Source organism: Strix uralensis, chromosome 15, assembly GCF_047716275.1.
Source record: "Strix uralensis isolate ZFMK-TIS-50842 chromosome 15, bStrUra1, whole genome shotgun sequence".
NCBI classification, from domain to species: Eukaryota; Metazoa; Chordata; class Aves; order Strigiformes; family Strigidae; genus Strix; species Strix uralensis.
The window spans coordinates 1330416-1356759 of NC_133986.1; the positions used below are offsets into that span (position 1 = coordinate 1330416).

The following is a 26344-nucleotide window of genomic DNA, read 5'->3' on the forward strand; positions in this document are numbered from 1 at the left end:
CTCTTGGACTTGCTGTACTGAATCTGACATAGAAAAAGGTATTTACTAGACTGCAACATGACAAGCATATTAGGACTGAATGAGTTAAATTACCTCATGGATGGAATAAAAATTAAGATGACCACATACTAACTTTCAACAACTGCGGCTAGGGAAGATTCAGTTCATAGTATTATATGAACATTTCAATCAAAAACTCTGATGTCAGGAGACTGCAATAAAAGCTCTGCTGCCCACTGCTGACCCCTGATGTGGACGGAGGTTATGCTACCAGCTTGCACACACATTGAAATTTTGCTTTTCCAACCATACAGACTGAACTATACTATATTGCAGATGATTAACTGTTCTTTTGAAAGGCCACTTTGTCACTGCAAGGACCTGCTGAGCACACGCTTCCACAGAGGCAAATGGTGCAAGAGATGTGTGAGTTCCCTGGGATGCACCGAAGAGTCACACTTCACGGCAGTGGTCCTGCAGCCCCCCCTCACTCTCACAGCACTGGAGCTTTCCTAACCTTCCAGAAAACAAAGGCTAAGGACCTTCCACATCAGTTATAAAGAATAGAGAATGTGACAGTTCCCATTATAAAACAAAGCAAACTGTATGCTGGTTATCAAACAGCTTTCATACAACTGTAATCACAGTGCTACAAAAAGTCTTGCCTCCAGCAAGGGATGCTATCCTCACCCCGACCGGTGACAGTGTAAGTCAACACTGGAGTCGGACGGAGAGTTAGAAATGCTGATCTAAAAGAATACAACAGCAGTAATTTTAAATGAAAGCAAAACAAAATGGAAAACCATGTCTGAAAATGAGGCATCAGAGAGAAAAAGGAGGAAAATGGGAGAATGATAAAAATATGCCACCAAGGAAGGAGCAGAACGCTGCTGGGGGAGGAGGGAGGGAGAAACAGACAGATGAGTCAGGCAGGAGTGTAATTACTGTGGCTAAAGGCAAGGGGGAGCTGAATGATGAGATGGGAACAATGGAGGAGTGTGCTTCGAGAGAAAGAGCAGCAAATACTGGGTGGAGGACATAGGGAGAAGATAAGAGGCACTGGGTACACTGGAATTTGAGAACATGCAAAATGGAGACCCCAGCTGAAGGACACAAGCTCATATCAAGAAGGATGAGGTGTATGATAGGGGTGTGAGGAAGTGAACACCTGAAAGGAGCAGACTGCCAGGGTGGAATGAGAAAAAGGAAAGTGGACTGAGGGAAGAAAGACCAGAGATATAGACCACCCCCGGATGAAAAAAGAAGGGAGGAATACAGTAGGAGAAAAAGGTATGAATAGTGATAAATCAAAGCAAAAGAGGGACAAGAATAATTGGGACAGATCGCTGCCTCCATCATTAGTGTCCTCTTTTCTGCTCTGTTACTCACTTCCTTTTGATATCTTACTCCACAACCTCTTTCCTTTAAAGCAGGAATCAAATACAGTGTCACAAGGACTGACAAATAAGAGGAGAGACCAGTCTGCAGCCACTCTAGGACATCATCTTCAGGACCTACTGCCCTTACAAAAATCTCACAGTCCATTTACATCAGTGGTTCTTAATTTTTTCCACAGAAGTTTTAAGCTGCAGGCCAGATGTCATTGAGACATGCACCAAAAGTGTTCACATGCTCCACTCTCTCACACCTCTGAGTAAGAACGACATTCCTCATTCTGCTAACTGCTGAAACAGACCGTCAGTGGACTATGTTTTGCTTCTGGCTATTTTCTTGTTACATATTTTCAGACGCATCCACAGTAGCTGGCACACAAGCCAAGACACACCTCATTGCAGTTCTAGCATCAGTACAGAACATGTAGCAGTAAACATATGCTCAAAGAATTGTCTCCATTTATTCGAGTTTCAGTGCTAAATGTTACTATGCAAGTAAAATGCAGAGTTTGTAACACTAAGGTAATGTTTTTCTCAAAAACAAAAAGGAAGTCTACAGAGGGTGGAAGCAAGGACAGGTAGCCTGGGAGGGATAACAGAAATTGTCCAAGCAGTCAGGGATCAGGTAAGGAAAGCCAAAGCCCTGATAGAATTAAATCTGGCGAGGGACATCAAGGGCAACAAAAAAAACTTCTGTAGGTATATGGGTGAAAAAAAGGAAGACTGAGGAAATGTAAGCCCTCTCTGGAAGGAAACAGAAGACCTGGTTACTGGGACATAGAGAAGGCTGAGGTACTCAATGACTTTCTTGCCTCAGTCTTCACCAGCAAGTGCTCCAGCCCCACCACCCAAATCACAGAAGGCAAAAGGCAGGGACTGGGAGAATGAAGAATTGCCCATTGTAGGAGAAGATCAGGTTTGAGACCACCTAAGGAACCTGAAGGTGCACAAGTCCACGGGACCTGAGGAGATTCATCTGCGGGTCCTAAGGGAACTGGCAGATGAAGTGGCTAAACCACTATCCATCAGATTTGAGAAGTCATGGCAGTCTGGTGAAGTTCCCGCTGACTGGCAAGGGGGAAACATAACCCCCACTTATAAAAAGGAAAAAAAGGAAGATCCTAAGAAAAGCATGGACCTGCTCAAGCAGGTCCAGAAGAAGGCCACGAAGATGATCGGTGGGGTGAAACACTGCCCATATGAGGACAGGCCGAGAGAGTTGGGGTTGTTCAGCCTGGAGAAGAGAAGGCTCCGGGGAGCCTTAAAGGGGGCCTACAGGAAAGCTGGGGAGGGACATTTTACAAGGGCATGTATTTATAGAACGAGGGATAACAGTTTTAAACTGAAAGGAGGTAGATATAGATTAGACATAAAGAAGAAATTCTTTACTGTGAGGGTGGTGAGACACTGGCCCAGGTTGCCCAGAGAAGCTGTGGCTGCTCCCTCCCTGGAAGGGTTCAAGGTCAGGTTGGACAGGGCTTTGGGCAACCTGGGCTAGTGGAAGGTGTCCCTGCCCATGGCAGGGGGGTTGGGACTAGATGATCTTTATGGTGCCTTCCAACCCAAACCATCCTAAGGTTCTATGAAATCTCTGATGGAGACAAGATTTCCTGGTCTATTCATAAATAAATGCTTTTTAGCATCTGATTCCTAACTAGCATTACACAGCCCTCTTCCATATCAATCCCTGAGAACACTACCAAACGCTTGCTTCTGTAAAGACTATGCAATAATATGAATTTCAGCATCAAGACCTTTAGCTAATTGGGGAATGAATCTAGGCAGATAAAGCAAAGCCTTCACAATGCATAAAGCATGGCCCAAAAGTGAATGTGGGTTTGCATAAAGTTTGGCTTTTTGCTTGTTTTTAAATGTTTTTATTTGTCTTTAAATTTTGTTGCCATTCAGGTAAGAGAACAACAAGAAGCCAAACAGTAGGACAGCAAGTCCTAAAGTTTTCCCTAGGACATGTTATTAATAGTTTTTTTTAAAATCAACATTCATAGTTGTCTGGTCTAGAAGTAAGCCATCTTCAAATTATGTGGTAATATGAAATCTAGCATGCATTTGAACAGTACTTTTAAGTTTATGTATCACTGCTTTTGTAAAGAAAAAAAAAAAAAATATCAATCTTCTATTCCCAAATATCTCTTAAAAATAACCAAAGAAGAAATACACCTTTCTAATGAACAGCTCTGGATGCTTTTTGAGAAGATTTTTATTCAAGGTTTTAAGGACAATGTTGCAAATCTCTTGAAGGTGATACTGTTGCATCTAACCCATTTTCTACCACTCTGCTAATTCTCTTCAACACTGCAAATCATAAAATTAGCATCCTGTGATATCCAGCATTATTACTGCAATTCAATAGCTGTATTCATGGAAATCTCAGGACAAAATGAGAATCATTAAAGTGAACACGTTAGAATATTTCATTCGTAAGTAATGATTCAAAGCAAAAGGAAGAAACCCTATGAAATCTGAGCCTCTACCACAACATTTATTATCAACTTTAATATGAAAAAATGTCATAGAGGATGATAATTACTGCTATAATATAAAATTTTGTAAGGCAGACTCTGGACACATTAATGCATACTGTCTCCCCATGAAGCTGAACACATCATGGCTCACAATGAGCTTTCTTAGAGAGACTTCAAATCATCTTAAAATATCTTCAAGAGGTGCTTCATAATGCAGCAGGGCTCAATGTCAGCAAAAAGACTCAGAAGCCAAGACAGGACTCCAGTGGCACAGAAGGTTGGCACACAACAAGCCAGAAAGTGAATAAAACACTATTCCAGTAGTTTCCAGCTGAGGCAATGCTTTTTCTAAATACATTTCTGAGGTCTAATTAACTACCAGCAGTCATGGGCATGGTCACTTAATGTTTTTTTAAAGCCTCTTCTCTGCAAATCTCTCTCCTCAAATGCATTGAGTCAGCTGGAAAAGTCTGCTACTTCTGGAGGCAAAAATGAATAAATTATTTTATTGCCAAGTTATAAACTAATGAGTACATTATCTCTGAAAAGCAAACAGTGCTCCTGAGGAGAATGGGAAAGATTCTGATCTGACAGACAGCACTTAAAACTACAGTAAACCAGCTGAAATCTGTGCAGTTGCTCTGTTTCACACCAATGTGACTGAGACCCCAATGCGACCCAAATGAACAACACTGTTACTTGGTTTGGTTTTTTTAATACATCTTTTGTTCTCATTATACAGTACACAGGCTGTCACTGAAATACACTTTTTTTTAACCTTCAATTAAATTAAATTCTAACACTAATGTACCTAACAGCATATATGAAACATTTCAGTGCTATGTTTATCAGAATTCCACTGGAAAAGATAGTACAGTGAAATACATACACTAAGCCATGCAAATGGCTTTATTAAAATGAAGGATCAAAATTTTGGGACCTGTTAAATCTATTTTTTGCTTTTAAATGGCACACACTGGCATTTTCACAGCTTCCTAACTTGAAACATTTATTTTAAAAAAGGGAAACTTCAAGAAGAGATTAATTGAGGTCTTCTGAAACATAATCGAGAACTTGAAAAACTGCACTGAGGTTTAGAGAATGCCATAGATAATTTGCTTGACGTACCCTGAAGTGCATGAAATAAAATACAATAGCTTATAATGTTCAAGACAAATGTACAGACTTTGGCCATACACTTGAATATGCAGTTTCTGAAATCAGCCTTCTAGAATTTTAAAAAACAAGTAGTTCTTCCACTGCTCTTTTCTGAAACACAGAAATTTTTCTGAAACTCCTGAAATTAGGGATGAATTCAGGTGCTCATTACTAGATTCAGGGTTTGGCCCACATAAAGAATTTATACCAGTTTACCAGTATATCACCTCTCCTCAGAAGCAGGAAATTCTGGTGCCCTCCTCTAGTGCCAATCATCATATCTGCTTTTATTTTAAACTACTACGCTATGTGAATCGAACCAAATAGCGCAAGAGACTCAAAATAAAAAATGTGTTGATTTGCACTCTGCCTGATCTCAGTTCTCACTTCTTCTTTCTAGTCACTTCTCATAGTACGATGTTTCTTGCCTGTAAAATTCATCGCTGTGGCATCACAGAAAAAAAATCTTACATTAAGTTATAAAAGTTGCCAACCCCGGCAAAAGCCTGAGAGTAAACATACTTCTTGTAATTAGAATTCTGACAGGTCCCTGCGAGAAGCAGAGTCTAGAGCCAGATGCAAGCACAAAGTAAGCTTTTGCCCCCTCAGGTAACATTACAGGGAAACCCAGAGTAACGCACTTATCTTACAAGCAGCAACACTTGCAAGCTAAAGAGCTACTAACAAAAACATAGAATGACACTAAATATAAAGGATTAGTTTCAGCAACGCTAGAAGGGAGAAAAAAATTGAAAATAGAATACTGTAAAAGCAAAAGTAAATTGTAAAATAAATATTTCATGATTTAAACTAATAATAGAAAAGCCCATAAATCATCTTTATAATCACTCTCTTTCCTACCCAAACATCCATCCTCTCCAAATGGATGCCTATTACCAGGTCTTCAGCATACATTATGGGATAAAGAGGACTGTAGGAATCTAATTTACTACTGCAGGGAAAAGACGCCAGAAAAAGGGTTGGAGGAATAGCAGAAAATCCTGGAAAGCACTGAATTTTTCTAGGAGACTAAATATCACTCTGCACAGTATGATTTTTGTATAGAATGACATGTCACACCAAGCCAAGACAGTGAAACCAAAGGTTACCTTCCTCTCAATTTCTGTCCTCCTGTCTGGGCCCAGGACCCTAAGGATTTAAGGCACTGGAGGGTTAGAAAGGCAAGCCAGAATAAAAGGCACAGCCAACCATAAAAATATGATACTGTACAGTACTAATACTGGTACTAAAAAAAATGTGGCTGAACAGGTCTTCCTGAAAGATTAAGTGGTCCCTGTGATTTCATTCCTATTTCAGGTAAGAAATTATGAAAAAGAATAATTTTGACTAGCCCATAGAGCATAGTGAAAAGCGTATTTGTTAGTGAGCTCATCACAGTGATGACAGGCTCTGAGAAACACTGATATTTCTGACACTGTTCTGCAATGTGCCCACTGGAAAACTACCTGTAAATTATAGAAAATCAGACTCAAACTCCAGAAACCACTTTTTTCAGCCAGATTATTTTTCTTTTTCCATGGCTGCATTGTGACCAGTTCCTCCATGTCCAGAGGCCTCAGGCCCTGCAGCACCCACAGCCATTCAGATTCACTGAGCTCCTGGCATCATATTAACCTGTTTGAAAGATCCAGGAATGAATTTCTACAAACACATTCCAGAGCCCAAGTCCACCAGTAAAAGTTGTTTTCCCATTTATTTTTTTTTTTCCTATCAAACTTCCATGTATTGCATGAGGGAGTGGGCAAAAATTAAGGCCAGCAAGTGTGCATCAGTAAAACAACATGTCAAACGACAGAACTACATGCTGAAGCAAATCAAAAGTCTACCTCAGTTCACGAGCTGTTTCTGAATCATGTGTATGCGTGTGCACACATTGATTTTTATTTTCTTTTACTTTGCCCATAGTTTACTGTTTCATGTGATCTTTCATTTACTTCATCACATTGCTACATCATAAATTGTGCCATAAACTAAGAGAAGCTACTCATAAATCCTACACGCCGATTTACCCACACTGTTCCATGAATAGGTGTTTCAAGAAAAGCTTGGTCAGCCTTAGGTAACTCTAAACATGGTATTATTCACTAGAACAGGAATTAGATTTGACATAAGCCTACAGCAAGTTGGTGGGTTTTGTGTGCACTTTAAGAGAGTCAGGATTTTACTTTTTCCTTCATTGATAGTCAGCAGAAGAGGAGATGAAGCGCATAGCCTCGGGTGGGGAACTTATTTACTTGTTTCCTAATATGTTTCTTTTCCGTACAAATCTGAGATACGTTTATGATCAGCAGCAAGTCACAGGATCTAGCTACAGGGATCACGTAATAGCTATAACGATGGCGAGGATAAGAAACATCGTTTGTTCAGCATTTTTCTTCAACAGGATAAATTCAGATTCTCCTTGTATTTTAGGAGTTCAGAATTAAACCCCCCAGCAGAGTAAAATTTTTCTTTAAGTTCAGCATCCTGTGCTTTTTAAAATTTCATCACTAAGTCTACCAGAAAATAGGAAGAACCAAAACCTCTTACCATTATTACTGTTATCATCAACTAAAATAATCTCTTTGAGCAGATGAGCAGGAGTCCGGTCAATGGCTGAATGAATGGAGCGCAGAATAACTGAGAGAGCTTCATTAACAAATATGAATACAATGCTGACCTCAGGAAGCCTGTCAGGAAATGTAAGGTTTCTGCACCTGAAGGGGGAAAAAAAAACCAAAACAAAACAGTAAACTGTTGGAAATCACAGTGTCAATACAAACTGTTTCAGAGAAATCTATGTTCAGCCATAAGAATAAGAGAGCTTTTGTAGGCACAGATCAGAAGGTCCCCATACCTGTTCAGAGCACACACAGGTAAGAACCAGATGAAATAGTATCTAAAAAAAGGAGTCCCTGAAAGCAATTCAAATTTGTGTTGAAAGCCCTTTTACCAATTTATATCTTCTCAACTGTCAGCAAAATGTTTGTTTTTTTAATAAAGCTGTAAGTTAATTAAGTAAAAGTAACTAATTTTCTCTGAAATCATTCATTAAAGAAAGGTCATCTTCTGTGCTGAACAATCTCTTACAGCACTCCCTAAAAACACTGCGTAGATGACTGAGTAGGTGAAGCAGACAAAAACTGACTTGGGCTCAGCACTGTCAGTTCTGAGGTGTCAGTTCTTTGGCAAATGTGAATTTTAGGTGCCATCAGGGTTAGGTGGCATCTGAAAATAGGAGTTTCAAGGTGTATATTTCAGGCTCAAAGTGTCTGAGATGCCCCTGTACTTATGATCACACTAGAATTTTTAAATACTAACCCTCACAGTTTTCCAGAAGATGCTAAGACCATTACAGATCCAGCTCCTTGAAGAACAGACCTGTTTGTGGCACATGGTGTGTGTGCATGTGCATGCCATTGTGCATTGACAAAAAAATTCCATATGCAATCTGGATACTATTACTTTGTAGATGTCATCTATTATACACAAGTAAGATGTAAAAATTTGCGTGGGCATAATGAGAAATTACTAACAAAATTCAAGTCTCCTGCACACCTTTATAAAGCTAGCACATTTCTGTTTGATGTAATAATTGAAATTTCATGTAAGTTTTGAAAATTGGGCTTCAAACAGACTATGAACTCATTAATGGGCTTAAATATACTTAAATAATTTTCAGTATTAGCCTGTAAAGAACCTACAAAGCCTGTTATTTTAGTGATTCACTTGCAGACAAAATGCACACAGACATTAAATAGTCCAGCAAACAAAGCTACAGCCAATCTATCCTTTAGCTCTCCAGCTTAGGCATGGTAGTATTTGTTATCCTCGGCCATACCAATGTACAAAGATGATACAAATGAAACTCTAGCAAAAATGGTAAGATATGTCATGTATCAGATAAAGACTAACACAGCGATTTTGGAAAATATTTTAAATGGCAACGAAAATACACTGAAGATAGTTTAAAGAAGTTGCTTCCTTAAAAACTGTGTTTCTTCCTCCTTTGTTAATTAAGCTAAGGCTGAGATATACGTAAAATATACTTTTGTAAGAAATTAGTGACAAACTATATTCCAAAAATGTTCCAGATAACAAAACTGGCCCCCAAAACACTGCTGCCCTACCATAAATCCATGCATAAACTGAAACGTTCAAACAACATTTCTGCTTCTGACACGTCTTCCCTTCATTTAAAGGAAATTATTTGTATTGTCTTTCTTACCTGCATTAACTTACATCTTTTCAAATTAGATCACACTTGACAGGATTTCCCATTGTCTGGCACCTCGTGCAAGACAAGAGAGAAGTGTTTAATGCTGTGAATGTCATTTGACTCCCTTTTTGCTCCACCATACATTAAAAGATAACTACACATGATACAGGAGAACAGAATTAGGCTCTTGTGTCTAATTTCTTTAGTCTTTTCAACTGGATTCTTTTTCAATGAGGGTACACAAACAAGAAACAGCTACAGAGAACGGATGCATGTATATGTGTATACAACATATGCTGAAGGGGGAAAAAGAAAACAAATTGTATGGATCAAAATCTTAGATCCATTAAGCCCTAAGAACTGAACGGTTGCGAAGCAACCAGCAACATACAAGTTTCTATGACAGCTCTGCCTCGGACAAGACCCCTAACCTGCCCCTCTGCAAACTGAGGCTCTTGCTAAAAAAACCAAATCCACAAAGTATAGAGCATGTTTCAGTAACATGACTGATTTTTAAATATAAATTCTAAGTATTATTTAGAATTACAAAAGCAAGTATCATCCCAACGTAGCTAAAAAATTACCTCTAGCAACCTACTCCACTAAATTACATTGGGCTAATAACACTAAAGTAACAGTTGTCATAGTTACCAGAAATTTAGAGAAACTCCTGGTGTTCTATTTCAAGCACAACTCTGGTAAATGGAGGACAGCATACATTATGAATCTTCTTTCAAATATTTGTCCACAAGAAAATTATATTCCTCCAGAGTACATTCATTGTTATAAGACAATTTAGCCAGTCACATTAAAATTAGTTTAGCATAACTATGCAATAAGAACAACAGAGAAAGAATCATTTCCTGTATTAATAACTTCTCTGAGACCTTCTACAAATACATATATAAATTATGAAAAACAACTATTTTCTGCAATTTTTGATAACCTTTCAGCAAGACTTACATGGGTATCGCAGCCAACAACAGAACACATTTTTTGTTTTAATCACTAAATTACATCATTCACTCCACATTTTTCTTTAAAATACAGGATGCAATAAAGCATATTACTAAAAAATTTGGGGTTAAGGTATTGTTTTAAGAACATATGTGGGAGGAAGCTTTAGTTCCAAGAGAATAAGAATTTCTCAGAATTTCTCAGAAGCACAAGCAGTATTGTACTTCCTTCAAGATCTGGTAACTTTTTGTCATTAGCCAAAATGGCAAAGGAAAGTTCAAGACATATGGGAGGAAAAATGGCATAAATGAAATAAATAGGACTAAAACTCTTGCAAAAGAACCGAGTCTTGTAAGAATTCCAGCTCAAATATTTCTGTTTATAATTTCATTTTATGATTGTTCTTCATTTTTCATTTTGCTATTAGCAGTATTTTAGGTGTTAACTGGACTATCCTAATAAGGCTGGCATTAAACAATATATAAAAAGGGCTTTTTTCCTGATCTCTGAGGATTACAATCTATTATTACAGAACTACAGCCAGCAAGACAGTACTTCTGCTGCAAATCTAGAAATCTCTGTGGTCATCATCTTCTATTACAAGGGAGCAAAGACAGGCATACAATCATGTGAGGAATTCAAACATAGGGTTACCATATAACTATAAGCAAACATGGCTAAAAATTTTTTTCTCCTGACATCAACCCCCCAAAAAACCCCAAAAATTTGTAATAAGGAAAGATTAAATAACAGGCAGGGAACTTGATAAATATGCAGATAAGTTCCAAGATTGTAACACAAGAGTGATTAGCTCTTGGCCTCCTAAGGGTCTTACAGCATAGATTTAATTGTAACAGATTGATTCCCCACTCCTTTTAATAAAAGCTATTCATGTCAATAAAATTATGCAATAAAGGTCCATTTTCTTCTTGGTACTTAAAACCAAGACCTCTCTCTGAATAAAGCAATAAAAACACTAAGCTGACTGTTGATGATCTCAATAAAACTAATTTTTGGATGAACACGAGAAGAATTCTGTATAGCTATTTGGCCAAAAATTGTTAGCCTCTCACAGTATTATGCCATGTATTTGAGTATGTTTTAGTGTAAATGTATGCCAAGTGAAAGAACATTCTCATGTTATGACACATTAATAAGAGACTGAGAGAGAGCAAACGAGAGAGAGCGCACACAGATTACTGCATCTCATCTTCTTTCAGTTAAAGGAGACAATAGTAGGGAAGATCAAAACCAACAAGCGTACATCACTATTAACTTAGGTTATTATAGCAACTTGGAGACTGCAGCTGAATGGATATCACTGCTAGTGATATTAAATACTTCTAGAGCAGCCATTTGAGGAGATACATTCAGACAGGACAAACTGAAGCGCAGATGAGAATCACAAAGGGTGGCCACTCGGGCAGTACATGACACTACTATGAGTCAGTTTGAAGGCAGGCAACAGTGAGCCAAGAAAAAGAAGAATCAAAGGTAGAGAAATGAGTAAAAGAGAGCAGGAAATATGACAGAAATAAACACTAGGTATTCATTAAGAATGCTGAATAATTCGGTAATTTTAGGACTTCTGTCCAAAACAATACAATAGGTAAAGTAGCAGACTTTGTGATCTTTTTAAAGGATTCCTTTGAAACATCATATACAACATGCAATATTTATGCTATCTTTCACGAGTAGAAACAAAAGAACTGGTTAGAAGTGAACATGGAGCCGTACCTGTAACTAACATGAGCCCAGCAAAACAGAACTGCAGGTCTGCAGGAGCTGGTTCTTGGGGAGAAACATAGCTAACATGCAAATGCCCAGCCTGAACCTCACAATTTGGGATCATGATTTTCTTACATCAGTTTTAATAAAGGAAAATCTACAGGTTTATAGAAGTCTGACATCTTGCACACTACATCCAGGACTGCATATATCACCATAACACTGATGGATATTTTGGACTGATGTACATACATACACAGCTATTCTCCTAAAACACGTCACTCTCCTCAACCAGTCAATGCTTAATTTTTCTCCCCTGTAGTTATATTTGCATTCAGTGGACATCGCACCTGCTCTATTTGTGCCCAATTTATCACAAACCTAATTCTGTTGCTCTTCAAGGCTTCTACCATTGTTCCTTCCCAAACTGAGCTTCAAAGTAATACAATTTGCAACTGGTGAACTGTTTGAAATAAGTACTTAAAAAATGGCCAAAGCCTTTCTCAGCACAGGAAACAGGACATCTCCCCTGCACTTGTCTAGACACCAAACAGCACTGACTCAGCTAGCAAAAGGGAAAACCTGATGCAAGCCAAATGCTATACTATACTATTTAGCAATCTCTAAAGAAGAAAAAACATCTGAGCTTTAAATGTTTCTTTTCTCCCTCCACCCTCCCTGCCTTTGCTTCTTTATACAAATATTGGTTTTACGAACGCAACAGAAGTTTGGCTGACTGAAATTAAACTGACTGACAAGGTTGCTTTATGCCGACTGGTCAGCTCCTTCACATCGTACAGGCTATGGAGGAGCAGAACTCTGCAGAATAGCTCCTCTGCTGGGGTCCTGCTGCACACCTCTTTTTCCACTACCTCTCACTCTCTCATCACATTAAGCAAAGAAGAATGTTATCTCTCTTTCCCACATGTGCTTTGGCACACTGGATCACACAACAAAAATTTACAAGCCAATGAAGTCAAATCCTAAGTGCATCCACTTGAAAGGAGTTTTGGTACACAGCTTTAGGATCCCTAAACAACCGAACATTTAATAATGTATTTCTATGTGAGCTTGTTCAACATTTCACTAACCACAAGCTTTGTGGGTACTGCCTGCCCTACTTAAATGAGCACAACAAAATTGTAACTAACACAGCTGGGGCAACATTGCCTTCCTCAACGTTTCCAGGCTCATTAGAGCTAGTAGTTATTTGTTAGTCTGTGATGTAGATACGTTATGGGCTAACAGATGCACATAAGGGTGGTAAACAACAGAGCACCCGATTTCAACAGCAGAAAATAAATGGAGGCCTTGGGAGAGACTGTATAAGCAATACTCCACAATACTGCTTGTACTATCTACTAAATACTGCAAATATGAAGCCTACTTCAGATGTCACGATTACTTCAGGAGGCTGGGACAACCAGGGGAGTTATTTCTTACAATCTGTATTGTAACAGCTTATTTTGGACTGTGCTGGGGACTTTACTGTGCTAGCACAAATATTCAGTGAAAAGTAATCAAATTCTGAATGTTTTCTCACAGGACATGAGGTTCATGGCTATACAGAGGGTTAGAAACCACTCTGCAGTACCTGAAACACAAGATGGTCCCACTGCAAGGTGCAACAACTGCCACGGCCTGACCCAATTGCAGTCTGCTGGATGTTTCCATTCGATGGTCATTTTTTTCCAGAAAAGCCAGAGTTCAGAGGCTTGGGCAGAGTGCACTGCACTAACTACTAAATGTGGTCTCCTACCTTTGCATGCCACCCACACTGGAGGACTGGGCTAGGTTGAATATTTGCCCTCTCCTCCACATGTGTTGTGTCTCAGCAATCTCCATCTGTCCTCTGGTTTTCTCATGGCATTAAATGTTGATGATATCAACCCTAGGAAATCCTCTATGCTATAATACAGGGTTATTACATATGTGGAGAGGCCTTTCTCACAGCAGAACCTTGCAAAGAAATACTGAGTACCCCTGCTAAGTTATTTTGATGGGAGTTCTCAGAGCACTGCAGGCAGAAAAAAGGTCAAGGCTGAGTCATACCAGTATGATATAAAAGGGCCTACTAACACCACACACTCTTGGCAGATAACTTAATTCTCCCAGTCTTAACTGGGGCCAACCGTATATGAATTACATTAGACTTCAGTTATACATATTTCTGTTGTCCTTCCAACTTCCTATACTTCATATGATAGGTTATGAACACAGACGATAGACCACAACCGAGCCCAGACATACCTCTGTGAACTCCATTCCTTTAGCTACCTGCCCACAAGCCTTTGCTGGGATTCCAAAGCCACACTGACTCTTGCAGAACCACTGCTAAATCCAGGCTAACGAGCTTGATTAGACCTAGGCTAACTCTGTCCAGAGTGGTACCTGTGCCATAACTGCGCTTTCCTGTGTTTCTAGTCAGAACAGGAATACCACAACTGACTACTGTTCAGCAAAGTTGGTTAACTCGGTCTCCATGCCACTTGCTGTGTGCTCTCTTCAGACTAAGCTGTCCTTGGCCTTCATGCTATGCTGCCTGAGCCTAGTAACTGCCCATGGATAATTTAAATACATCTATATAGACTGGAAATGACTAATGCAATTGGCTTTAAAAACAGGTGCTACAAATCCTAAAAATTGATTATTATAGTGAAAAATATACTCCTGCAGGGTAGGGTTTTTTTCCACAATACCCATGCATGTGCTCTCACACAAATGAGAATTTGCATATCAGGAGTCGGAATTCTTTTTTTTCAGCAACATGACTTTCAGAATACCCTGTAGCCCTATTCTCCACAGGGTGCCACAGATACAGCAAACAGTTTACATACTACCTGACAACATGCTTAATTTCCCTCAGTATCAGAATTTACTACATTTCAGTGTCAGATTACCTGCTTGGTGCTGAACAATAATAAAGGGTGGGGGGAAAAAAATTTTTAAAAAAAAAATCTTCCTGAGCTACCATTACTAGGCCATTATTTCGTATGCATGCGTCCATAAACATATTGTAATGTCTAGTAAGTTTCTGGTAGAAAGTTAATTAAGGATCAAAAATTTCACAGAAATTAGGATCATGATTCGTTTCTAACTGGAGTTTCTTTTAACATCCCAACCTTAATTTATTTCTTTCAGCTATAGTAACATTCATTTTCTCCGTCTTTTCAATTTTTAAAACCCATAGTTATAAAAAATTTAGATTTAAATCATTCAAGAAAGTAATTTCAAAAGAGATATAACAACAGAAACATTTCTGTCATTGATGTCTTGTTAGTGAAAGAAGATTTATTCTTCCTCTAAATTAGTTCACAATTTTAAAAAGAAGAGACTCTCCCTGCAGACAGTGCTAAACCGATTTAACCAAAATATAAATATAATTGCATGGACTTTGATTTCCTTAAAGTCATTATTTCAGCAAATCTACAACATAAATATTTCTAAAATGTAATATATAATAATATATAGCATAGATATATTTAAAACTGCCAAAGTGATGCCTGAGATGGCGTTCATATGTTTTCATTAATATCAGACAACTTAATGTGTGGCAAAATGCACTTGCTTATGGCTTTAGTTATTAAAACATTTGGTTAAAATAAGTGAATAAGATCATATGTTCAATTCAGTAAGTACCCATCATGTTTAAGGATTTTTTTTTAATGAGCTACAAAAAAGCAGTTTTCTCTCCACCCATTTCCCTATCCCCAGAGCTACTGTTTGTTCAAAGGATCAGATGTATCACTAAGGCTGAAAGAAAGTTGAGCGTTAACTGTCTCTGTGAATGGTCCTACCAGAACAGGCCTCAAATGCACTGAAGGGAAGGCTGTTCCCTACATTGGTCCTGTCCATCTCACCAAGCCACTGTGGAATAACAGTGGATGTTTCTACCCTGCTTGACAAGCATGCTCCCTAGCAGAGAGCAGCCCTGTGAAGGAAGCTCCATGGGCTTTCAGCTGGTACACGCTGCTTGACTAAATGGTGTATTTCACCTGCTTACTTATCTTTACCAAACAGTTCTTGGCTTTCAAAAAGAACAGTTCTTATTAGTCAGATCTTGTAATAAAACTGAAACTTAACATAAAAAGGTTATTCTTTTAGCAATAAAACAGTTGCTATCTAATGTAAATTGTGGGCAAGATTAAGGTTCCAAAGAATCTTGAGGAACTTTTAATGGATACTTAGTGGGATTTTAACAGGAGTTAATTTGGGTACTCCAGTGTTTCAGAAGACATTTCAAACTTCCAACCTTCATGTATTTGACAGAATTACTCATTCTGGCCACCATATGTAACCTACCTTCTACGTGATCACACAACATAACACTTCCAGATGAAAAAGAGCCAACAAGACACTACAATTCAGAACCTACAATGCTAAGCTGAACTACAGCACTCACCCGTTAGGCCTAAGGTCAGGCAAGGGCCTGTCCAGTGGCAAGCGATCGCTCAGGTAAGCATTGTAGCCGTAATACTGGAATTGTTTAAGTGCGATACGTCTGTTTTCTGGACTGAGATCCTGGCCCCAGTGAGCAAAGAGAGATGAGTCGGTGAATGCTTCAGCAGGATTTTCTTCCGGTTTCGGTGGAGCTTCTACAAAAGACAAAAAGAAACAATTTTAGACTTTCATTCCAACAGGCTCTAGGATACGTTACTTTAAAAGCATAACATTAGAGAGAATACCACATAGAACCGCACGTGCTGCCGGCTTACAGCTGCCTGTAAATCTTCACGTAACACACCCTTCACATATCTCTTGTGGCAGTCTAACTATTAGCACCTAAGGCTCAAAATTCAATATTCAAAATACAGTTAGTTAAAACCAATTTTTTTTCATGACAATCAGTCTAAAGGGTGGGACTGACAAATCTGTATTAATTAAATTTCAAAAGGATTCTTATCAGACAACAATAATGTTATTTTGTTTTTGTACACAGAGATGAACTATTTCATTTCAGCCTGAATGATCTTTCTAGAAAAAGATTAAAGTTTTGAAGGGGAAAAACAAAGACAAAGGAAGAGAAAAGACAGTCTGTACAGAACACACAAAATGGCTGCCGAAGCCTGTGTGTAAAATAAGTTCTTTGAAACTAGAGACTCAACAGAGAGAAAAAATTCACTGCACTTGGCATCCATTCAAAACCAGTTTCAGTCACACAATAATTTTATAGTCCAATTTACTAATCCAGCCTATTTGAATTTTCAGTCCATATTTAGGTATGCACAATGATGCTACTGGAATGGTCACTTTGTAGTATTTGTGTCATTATAAAATGCTTTTATTCCACACAGCCACATCTCTGGCTGCTATAACAAATATAGAAGATGGGTAATGATATACCTAGAACTTAATTTAAGAAATGCTCCAGTACAATGAAATCACAGCATTTGCTCTCAATATTTAGTCGCTCAGGATGTCTGTTCCAGGTGACTTGTAAGGCTCTCTGTAACAGCACTGTCTGACCCCTCCAACCAGCCCTTCAGTCCTTATGCAGTTGACCACACAATCTAACCCAAAGAACCCTTTGTCTCTGTAAACACTTTATGACATACAGCACACTAGTAAAGAAAGATCAAATGCCTTACTTGACCCGAATAAACTAGAGCCTCACAAAGAAAAAATGTCTTCATTTTCTGGAGGTTCTAATTATTTATGAACAGTCTCCATAGCCATTAACAACTAACTGACTAAATAAAAACTCTGATCCCTGAAGAGCTGTACTCACAAACCATAACTGTTTGGTCACACAGAGACTTATTAAAATAAAAGCGAATCATTGGAAAGTCTTCTACTTGTCCAATAGGCAGAAACTTCAACTTTGTCCGAAGTCCTCCTCAGGACCCACAGTGTCACATACAGACCTGACAGCTGGCTTAAAGTTAGCTGCATAGAAACACCTAAAGACCACAGTTTATATACTAGCAGTATATACCACCAGAATCCTGACTCCCAAAGAATGCCAGGAAGCATTCTTTGATCTCTTACTAAAAAGATCCCAAAATGCAAAAACATAAAGTGAGAAGATTAAGTTGAGTCATTCAGGATGTTTTCCTTTTTGCCCTGACAATACTGACAGGAAACTAATGACACTCGCTTCCCTGCATTATTTTCCATCCTCTATTGATACATAACGTTTCTCTACTTGTCAAAGTACTGCCTCCCTGCCTGAATCCTGGAATCGGCTCCAGTTCGACAAAGATGAAAGACAGGCTAAACTCTCAGTCAAATGAGGAAACTACTCTGACAGGCCCTCCTACCACACAGATAAATGTGATAGAGTGGGGCTTCTCAGTTCACATACAACTCTGCAATGGAAATTAGGGAAATTTGATAAATTCAGATCATTTTAGAAGGTCTTGAGAAAGGCAGAATAGTTTTTAAATACCAGGCCAAAAATCACAGCAACAAGGAAAGTCACAAGTATCTCTGTTGTTTGACAACTATGTGATCTCCACAAAACCAACCTGAATTTACACAAAGAATCTCCAACTATCTTCACATCATAAGAGATATTTAGATCAGGTATGCTTCTGATCCTGGCCAGCAGAAATTAACATTGTTCGGCACTTTTCAAGAACATTCATGCTAATTGAGAAAACTATATAAGTATTTGTTCAAGCTGTTGTGTGTTTCATTAACCTGGATTTCTCCAAATCAGGCACGCTTTCCCTGAAGATTTTATCTTTTAGATTTATTATTACACTTATGGCAGAAGACGGTAGGATCCACCCACATGCAAACAGCACACCAGTGAAGGAAGACATCTGAATAAAAGTAAGACTCACTGCAAGAATAGTGCATGCATATGCATTTGTAACTATGGCAGTTCCAAGGATAATTTTCCATGGATGAAGAGCCATCCCAGAAACAACTGCCTTCACAGAATCACACTCACTCAGGCACCTATTGAATTTTATCTAACAATTCTGTGGGTGAGAGTATTTTCTAAGTGAGCCATGAATCCTGTGCTGGTTTCTGATTGAAAAAACGCTCAGTAATCCAAGTTGTATCTGCAAGACTAAGACTCTCCACCAATGGATACCTGTGAATTTAGTTTACAAGCTCAAATAAACCACTTGCCAAACACAGCCATTTTTTGTAAACTAAGCAAACATGTTATTTCAATACGTTATTCTACAGGAAAAAAGCATTAACAATAACTTTCTATTACAATTCCAATCAATGGATTTAAGCATGCACGTCTGATGACATAGCTTTTCTTCCCTTTATTTGGCTGAAAACACTTGGGGGGAAATGACTTTATTCAACCAGTCTCTCACAAGAAATAAAAACAATTATTATAAGACTATCAGCTGTCTTTTGACTTGTCAACAAGCGTATCTGATGCTTTAGTCTCTGTGAACAGATCTCGGCCTGAAGTCTCCCAGACAGTTCTTCTTCTTACCACTTGCTTCTACTATCGCAGAATGATCATGGGAAGCTAAGGCTCAAAGGTGAGCCAGTAAGCAGTATTGCCTGAAGCAGTACAAAGGTAGGCACATTTATCTCCTCAGTTATTACTAAAAAGAAAAGATCAGTTCCATTTTTCCTGTGGGAAGAAAGCTTACCATCCATAGCACACTGATGCAAATGTTAACATGGGGTCTTCTCTACATTAACTTTTCACACCATGCGAAAAGCAGCACTGTACACAGATAGGAGCCTGGTATTAACTCTTGGCATACTGACACTTTGCCATTAAGTCAATTGGTACCAGAGATAAATCAGAGAGATGTCAGCTGGCTGTATACCTGGGCTGAGGAAGTCTCCTTCCAGACATCTGGCTGTTCATGGCATCGGCATGGGGTTGGTCACACAGTGCTTACCTGAGTCAAAAAACCTCACAGCTTGTTTTCCAAAAGCATCTGTGTGTCTTCAGCACATACTTTCTGGATCATGTTTACCAGTTATGCAGTTAATCTTAATATAAAATCTATTTCTCACTGACCAGCCTCCAAGACAGAAATTCACTCTCCTCTTTCTGTTGTTCATTATATAGAATAAGTCGGAGACACCAAATCAGAAGGCACTGCTGAAATCCAGGTTGTACATGACATGAAACCAATTCTCTCCTAGTAATAAAAGATATTTTTAGTAGTAACTGAAGCTCGAATGATCTTGTATGAACACTGCCCTTGTAATTACAACACACACACACAAGATTCAATAGCTTTTTCTAGTGTATTGAGTACAAATAACAAGATTTGGGTAGCAGAGAGACTGCAGGAGTGGCCTGTGGGAGGAGGTCAGGTCAGGTGCTGCCCTGTGCCAGACATAGCCACTTCCCCAACAGACTCACTGCTGGCCAAAGATGCACCCATCAGTGAAACTGGTGGTACTTCTGTGAAAAAATATTTAAGAAAGGGCCAAAAATGATGAGGAAGAGGGAACAAGAGTACAAGGGAGCAGCAAAAAGAACAACAGAGGAAACAAGGAAATGAGAGAAGACCAATCATCAGGAGAGTAGTAGGTGCCCCATGTTGTCATTTCCTAATACCCATGTTAGTAAATAAATATTTGTGTTAATTAGTAATAAATTAAAAAATTGCTTTCTTCAGAGGTTGTAAAACCAAACAGCAAACAGACAATAAAATGTCTATCCCTTATTATTAGTAAGGAACTGCAGAGAAGCAATGTCTTAGAAGCAACAAGAAAAGACAAGACAGTCCCTATCCCATCAGAAGTTATGTATTTACTTTTACTGATCTCAACTGCTGTAGTGTATGAGTGTATCCCTTTCCTTCCTCTCCCTTCATTTGCTATCTATTTATAACCTACACTTTGCTAGTTTTTATCAATACACATTTGTCTCTGCCAGTTTTCATAAGGCAACTCACAACAACTGGTACTCAAAGAACACCACAATAAAAAAACCAGATCAGACAGTAAGGATTCATGAAAGATTTTCTTGATTACCAACAAGCATATTTATAGCATCATTTGAGAACAGCTAATAATGGCACAGGAATCATTCTGCCCACCATGAAAACACAATTGTTTCCAGAGTAGTACAGGACAACCACTTAATTTACAACGACATTCTTAAAGTTGTAAAAGGAAGGAAATGAAGACTGTTGTATCCAGCTGCAATTGTAGTAGCCTTCAAGTATCTTGGCAAAATATAATTATTTAATTACCATATACATAATATAATTATTTAATTACATGGGGGATATCTTCTACCCATCTCTGTTTCAGAATCACAAATAGCACCTCTAGCAGCACTGATGCATCAACTATGTACAGGTTTAGCAGTGACCTTCCTTGAAAGACTGCCTTCAGTTTTGTCACGAGTATAATTTTATGTTGCATCAACATATTTCTTGCATACCTGCTATGCAAGTACTGATCCTGCCCACTCATACCTCCTTATCAAGATTTAAGAAAGACCATGAAAACATGTGTGGCTCCTTCAAGTTTCTGATGGCCTTAAGTAATAAGTTTGTGAACCCATGTAGTAACATTAACAGCTGGCACTTAGCAGATTAAAAGGGTAAGGAATATTGCCATATCTAATCTAATTTCAGTGGTAGCTAAGGCACAATGATACTAAAGCATCTATAGCTATAAGGAATAACTTTTAAAGCAATTTAGGCTCTAAATCTATACTGTGGCACTGTAGCTGTTTGTATTCTATCATGATCCATCTGTGGAAGACTTTAATCCCCAAAATAAATCAGTTGTCCTCTCTTTCAAGATGCACCTGCAGTTAACATCTACTTGGTTTACAGAAGAGGACATAAACACAGCCCTGAACAGCAAGAGTTCAGCAGTTCTCAACTCAGTACGCTGCACGTGTCTTATCCTCCTCTGATGCTTAATATGGACCATCAACTGCTGCATGCAATACACTTTTTTCCTTTTATTTTCCTAAACTGTACATTGCATAATTTTTACCCAATTTATGACTGATGCTAAACTGACTCTGTTGTGATGTTTTCCATTATTTCTTATGTCTATCTCTCCTTGAAATTTCACCATATAAGAACAGCCTCCTTAGCTGTCATTAACCATTCCTACAAAGTGTACCATGTCTTGGGTTTGCGTGGCAAGGTTTTGGTAGTGGCGGGGGGGGGCCTACAGGGGTGGCTTCTGTGAGAAGCTGCTAGAAGCTTCCCCCATGTCCAACAGAGCCAACACCAGCTGGCTCCAAGATGGACCCACCACTGGCCAAGGCCGAGCCCATCAGCGATGGTGGTAGTGCCTCTGGGATAATGTATTGAAGAAAGGGGGAAAGACCTGCTGCACAACAGCAATTGCAGCTGGGAGAGAGGAGTGAGAATATGAGAGAGCAACAACTCTGCAGCCACCAAGGTGAGTGAGGCAGGAGGGGGAGGAGGTGCTCCAGGGCCGGAGCAGAGATTCCCCTGCAGCCCCTGGTGCAGCCCCTGGTGAGGCAGCTGTGCCCTGCACCCAGGGAGGCCCACGGGGGAGCAGAGACCCACCTGCAGCCCGGGGGGGACCCCACGCCAGAGCAGGGGGATGTGCCCGAAGGAGGCGGTGACCCTGTGGGAAGCCCGCGCTGAGCAGGCTCCTGGCAGGAGCTGTGGCCCCGTGGAGAGAGGAGCCCACGCTGGAGCAGGTTCTTGGCGGGACTTGTGACCCCACGGGGGACCCACGCTGGAGCAGCCTGTGCCTGAAAGGCTGCACCCGTGGGAGGGACCCACGCTGGAGCAGGAGAAGAGCGTGAGGAGGAAGGAGTGGCAGAGACAACGTGTGATGAACTGACCACAACCCCCATTCCCCATCCCCCTGTGCTGCTGGAGGGGAGGAGGTATTTCTCATGATCCTACTCTGATTTGATTGGTAATAAACTAAACTAATTTCCCCAAGTTGAGTCTGTTTTGCCTGTGCTGGTAATTGCTGAGTGATCTCTCCCTGTCCTTATCTCGACCCATGAGCCTTTCATTGTATTTTCTCTCCCCTGTCCAGCTGAGGAGGGAGAGTGATAGAGCAGCTTTCGTGGGCACCTGGCCTACAGCCGGAGTCAACCCACCACATACCACAAGGCCCTGAAGTAAGGAACCCAGATCAAAATACGCAACAGAAAACGGCAACAGAAAGGCCCATTCCTAATGACAAATGGGAGAGTCTGGTAACATAGTTACACTACGGTAACTAAATGAATAGGGTTCTGCCTTATGGACTAGTAAATTTTGTAAAAAGCTCACGTGCATATTGCATACCTCAGAAAGTCCCTTCAGAGCAACACTGCTCAGAATGACAGGAATAAAATAGTGAGCTTCAACAGAAAAGCACACTGACATCATTAACTATCTCCATATAAACCTTTCAAGCTCATTAAGAAACACTGTTTCTTCAGCTTCATGAAGATTTCAACACCTCTTCCTAAGAAAGGTTACCATGAACAGGTTTACAATTAAGAGAAAGGATCAAGCCATAAAAACCTGCAAAAATAGTTGCAGAGACAGAATCAGACATGTTAGTTGTGACCAGTCCATAGGATTTGTTTTGGTTCTACCCTCATTTGACTGCAGGCCTACTCACAAGAGCAGTAGTGGTTCATATCAAAGCTTTACCATTGTGAAAATGCCTTCCATGGCATCAGAAGTGCTTTACAAAATCTGCAGTGTAACCATATACGCTGATTTCAGTAAGTGCCAGGAACAAGAAGTGATAAACAGTAGATCAGCAAGAATACCCTATCTGCAAAAATACACCTATGTCAGCTAAAGACATGCAGAAGGCATCAATAATTGAGCAAAACTACACACACTCAGGTGTAACAGGTAGATCACAAAAGAAAAAGGAGTTAGAAATGATGCCAGGTTGCAGGCAGAAAGTCTTTCATCATATACGCTTCTGAACTCTCTGGTGTTTGACACTGACTTACCAGCCTAGAAAGCAAGGAGCATGCAATGATTAAAGAGGTAACGCAGCAACCATGCCTTACTTTACAATGTGGACTCATGATGCGAATCTAAGTAGACTATCATTAGAGACAAAATAAACCTCAGTTCTCTTTGATGTTCAGCAGCTAGATTTTTGGGAAGTCAAAACAATCTAGTAAATACTTTTATGAAAGAGTACCATAGTTTGAAGAAACTGACTTTCTCACACAACCTCAGCAGCCTTCAGGTTCTTGAGACAATCACGAAGCAGCTCACAGCAACTTTGTCTGTTAGACTGTCTCTGCTGGTACTTTGGGAATTGTTTCATTATTTTAAGTACCAACATTTTCATAGGCCTAATGGCCTCAGACTCTGGTTCCCAGCACTCAGAAAAATCTACATTCGATTTCCTGCAGGCGATAGCATTTCGGCTTTCTGTGGAAGGAAGGATCCTTTTATCCTTTTCCTCTCTACATGTGCCCTTCATCTGTTCACCAATCTATACCCTCTATACCCTCTCGCCAAAGGCTATTCTACGCAACAGGTAAAAATCCAAGACTTGCATTGGGTCATAGAGCCCTGATATAGTTTTTATAAATGTGAAAACTTCACCTAAGTTTTGCCACGCAGTAAGATACACAGAGGAAGATCCCACTTTCAAAGTCTATTGTAATTAATGCAAACACATTATCAGCATCCTTAATAATTACAGTCCGACAATTCCTGTTTTGGAAGGCTGATCCCATGCAGGACACTGCTATAAATCCTCTACCATATGAATGAACCGCTGAAATGAAAACATTACCTCCCTGTTTGTACAGCATGTTGCCAAAGCATTCTCCCCTGTAGTCATACTACCTAGATTTGCCCATTCACTGTTCACTAGGCAGGACTGTGGGGAACTATTTATCAAATACACACTCATAAAGGGATTAAGTTAACTGTGCCACACATTCTCAGTAATGTACTGATTTGTCATTTCCCTTCAAGGACTTATCAGAAATATCAGGGTATATTAGATATTTGGTGATAGAAAGATCCATGAGATCTTTGAATTCAAATCAAGAAATTCATATTATCCAGTATTTTCGGATCTGAAATATCAGAATGAGTTAATATATTGCAAGAGACTGAAAAAGGGATGCTAACATGTACTTACTGAGAGCCAATGACAGCAATTCAAGTTCTTACACAAGCAAATGGACAGCCTGGGTACGGTAAGTCTGGTTTTCAAGTAATGCAGGTGTAAGTCATTGCAGTGATGATCCAATTCATGAAAATGTCAGAAGGCAGCTCACTTCTGCTAAAGGGTCACGTAAGACTCAGCTTCACTTTGCTCAGGATCAAGGCACTTGCAAATATAAGAGATCCAGATGCTTCTCCCAAGGAGGAGATCTAGGGGAAGCCACTGGTCCCAGAAGGCTGCAGGTCACTGGTACAGAATACTGCAAGACCTCCTACCTACCTGGGCTATGTGTCCTGAACTTCATTTTATCTGATGGTTCACTTGTGGAGACACCTGGCTGCAAACATAGGCAGCTTTCGGGTTTTAACAACTGGATGTTTGTCTCATTTGTACAAAACTATGCCTGTTCTACATAATAGATATGTGAGTATGTTCACCCAAAAAGGGCAGATGTTCGTGTAGAGACGTTGGACATTTCCTGCCTTGGCAGGCTTTGATAACCTAACAGTTCCTAAAAAGTCATTGCACAGAAGTTACCTTACACGTTTGAAGACAACTCTCAAAATGTGCTCAGCGCTAGAGGGCAGTGTAAGAAACAGGAAAATTTGTCTTCTAAGAAATCTGAACTTTTATGACTTCCTAAGAACTTGTTAAAAAGCTTTCAGAACTGCAAGTAGCAAACTTGTAAACCGCCAATTAACCAGCAAATTCTGTTACAGTGCTTATTTCCTAAGGGTAAGAAAACATATAGGAGAAAAATAAAGTTATTATTATGTCCTCAAGCAAATGCTAAATTCTGTTGTGTGGATGCACGCAAACAACACTTTATAGGAACAAGATCTTGGTAAGGGCTCTATATTTCTCCTTTATACACTAGAACTAGCCTATTCTGATCTGAAAACACTATAAATCCTGGCCATTGTTGTTTCTACTAGATATCTTCTCACTACTAGACTACTAAATTCCCCTCTAGCCTTAACTGTGCCATGGATATGAATCAGGCTAGACAGGTCCCTGCATCATTGTGGCAAACTTAACAAAGTTACTACAAGCCTGGGCAACCTGAAACTAGGGTAAAAGCTTTTAACTTACTGGAAAAAGACCATCAAAGGAAATATGTATTTCCAAGTACAATCAATTTCTCCTAATATTATTTACCAGATGAAGAGATAGAGCTCTGTGACAGGTACCAATACTGCACTTTCAAGGCTTTCTGCATCCACTGTCACCAGTATTTTAACACAGACCAATTTTGTCTTCTCAAATGGGTAAAAGGCTGATTTTCAAAAAATACACTATAAGGACATTGAAGACTAAGGAGTACCAAGTTCCAAATCTTCAGACTTTCTAAAAACATGTTTTTA

At 39.4% G+C, this 26344-nt stretch overlaps 1 protein-coding gene across 8 annotated transcripts in view; it reads right to left on the reverse strand.

The window, feature by feature from the left end:
• Window positions 1-26344, reverse strand: part of GALNT18 (polypeptide N-acetylgalactosaminyltransferase 18) — a 326140-nt gene that overhangs the window by 175066 nt on the left and 124730 nt on the right. For all 8 annotated transcript variants that reach the window (XM_074884918.1, XM_074884914.1, XM_074884915.1 and 5 more), the window contains 2 exons: window positions 16342-16534; window positions 7586-7752 (listed from right to left, as the gene is read on the reverse strand). In XM_074884918.1, the coding sequence (XP_074741019.1) occupies window positions 7586-7752; window positions 16342-16534 (360 nt within the window). The remainder of the gene's footprint in view (window positions 1-7585; window positions 7753-16341; window positions 16535-26344) is intronic.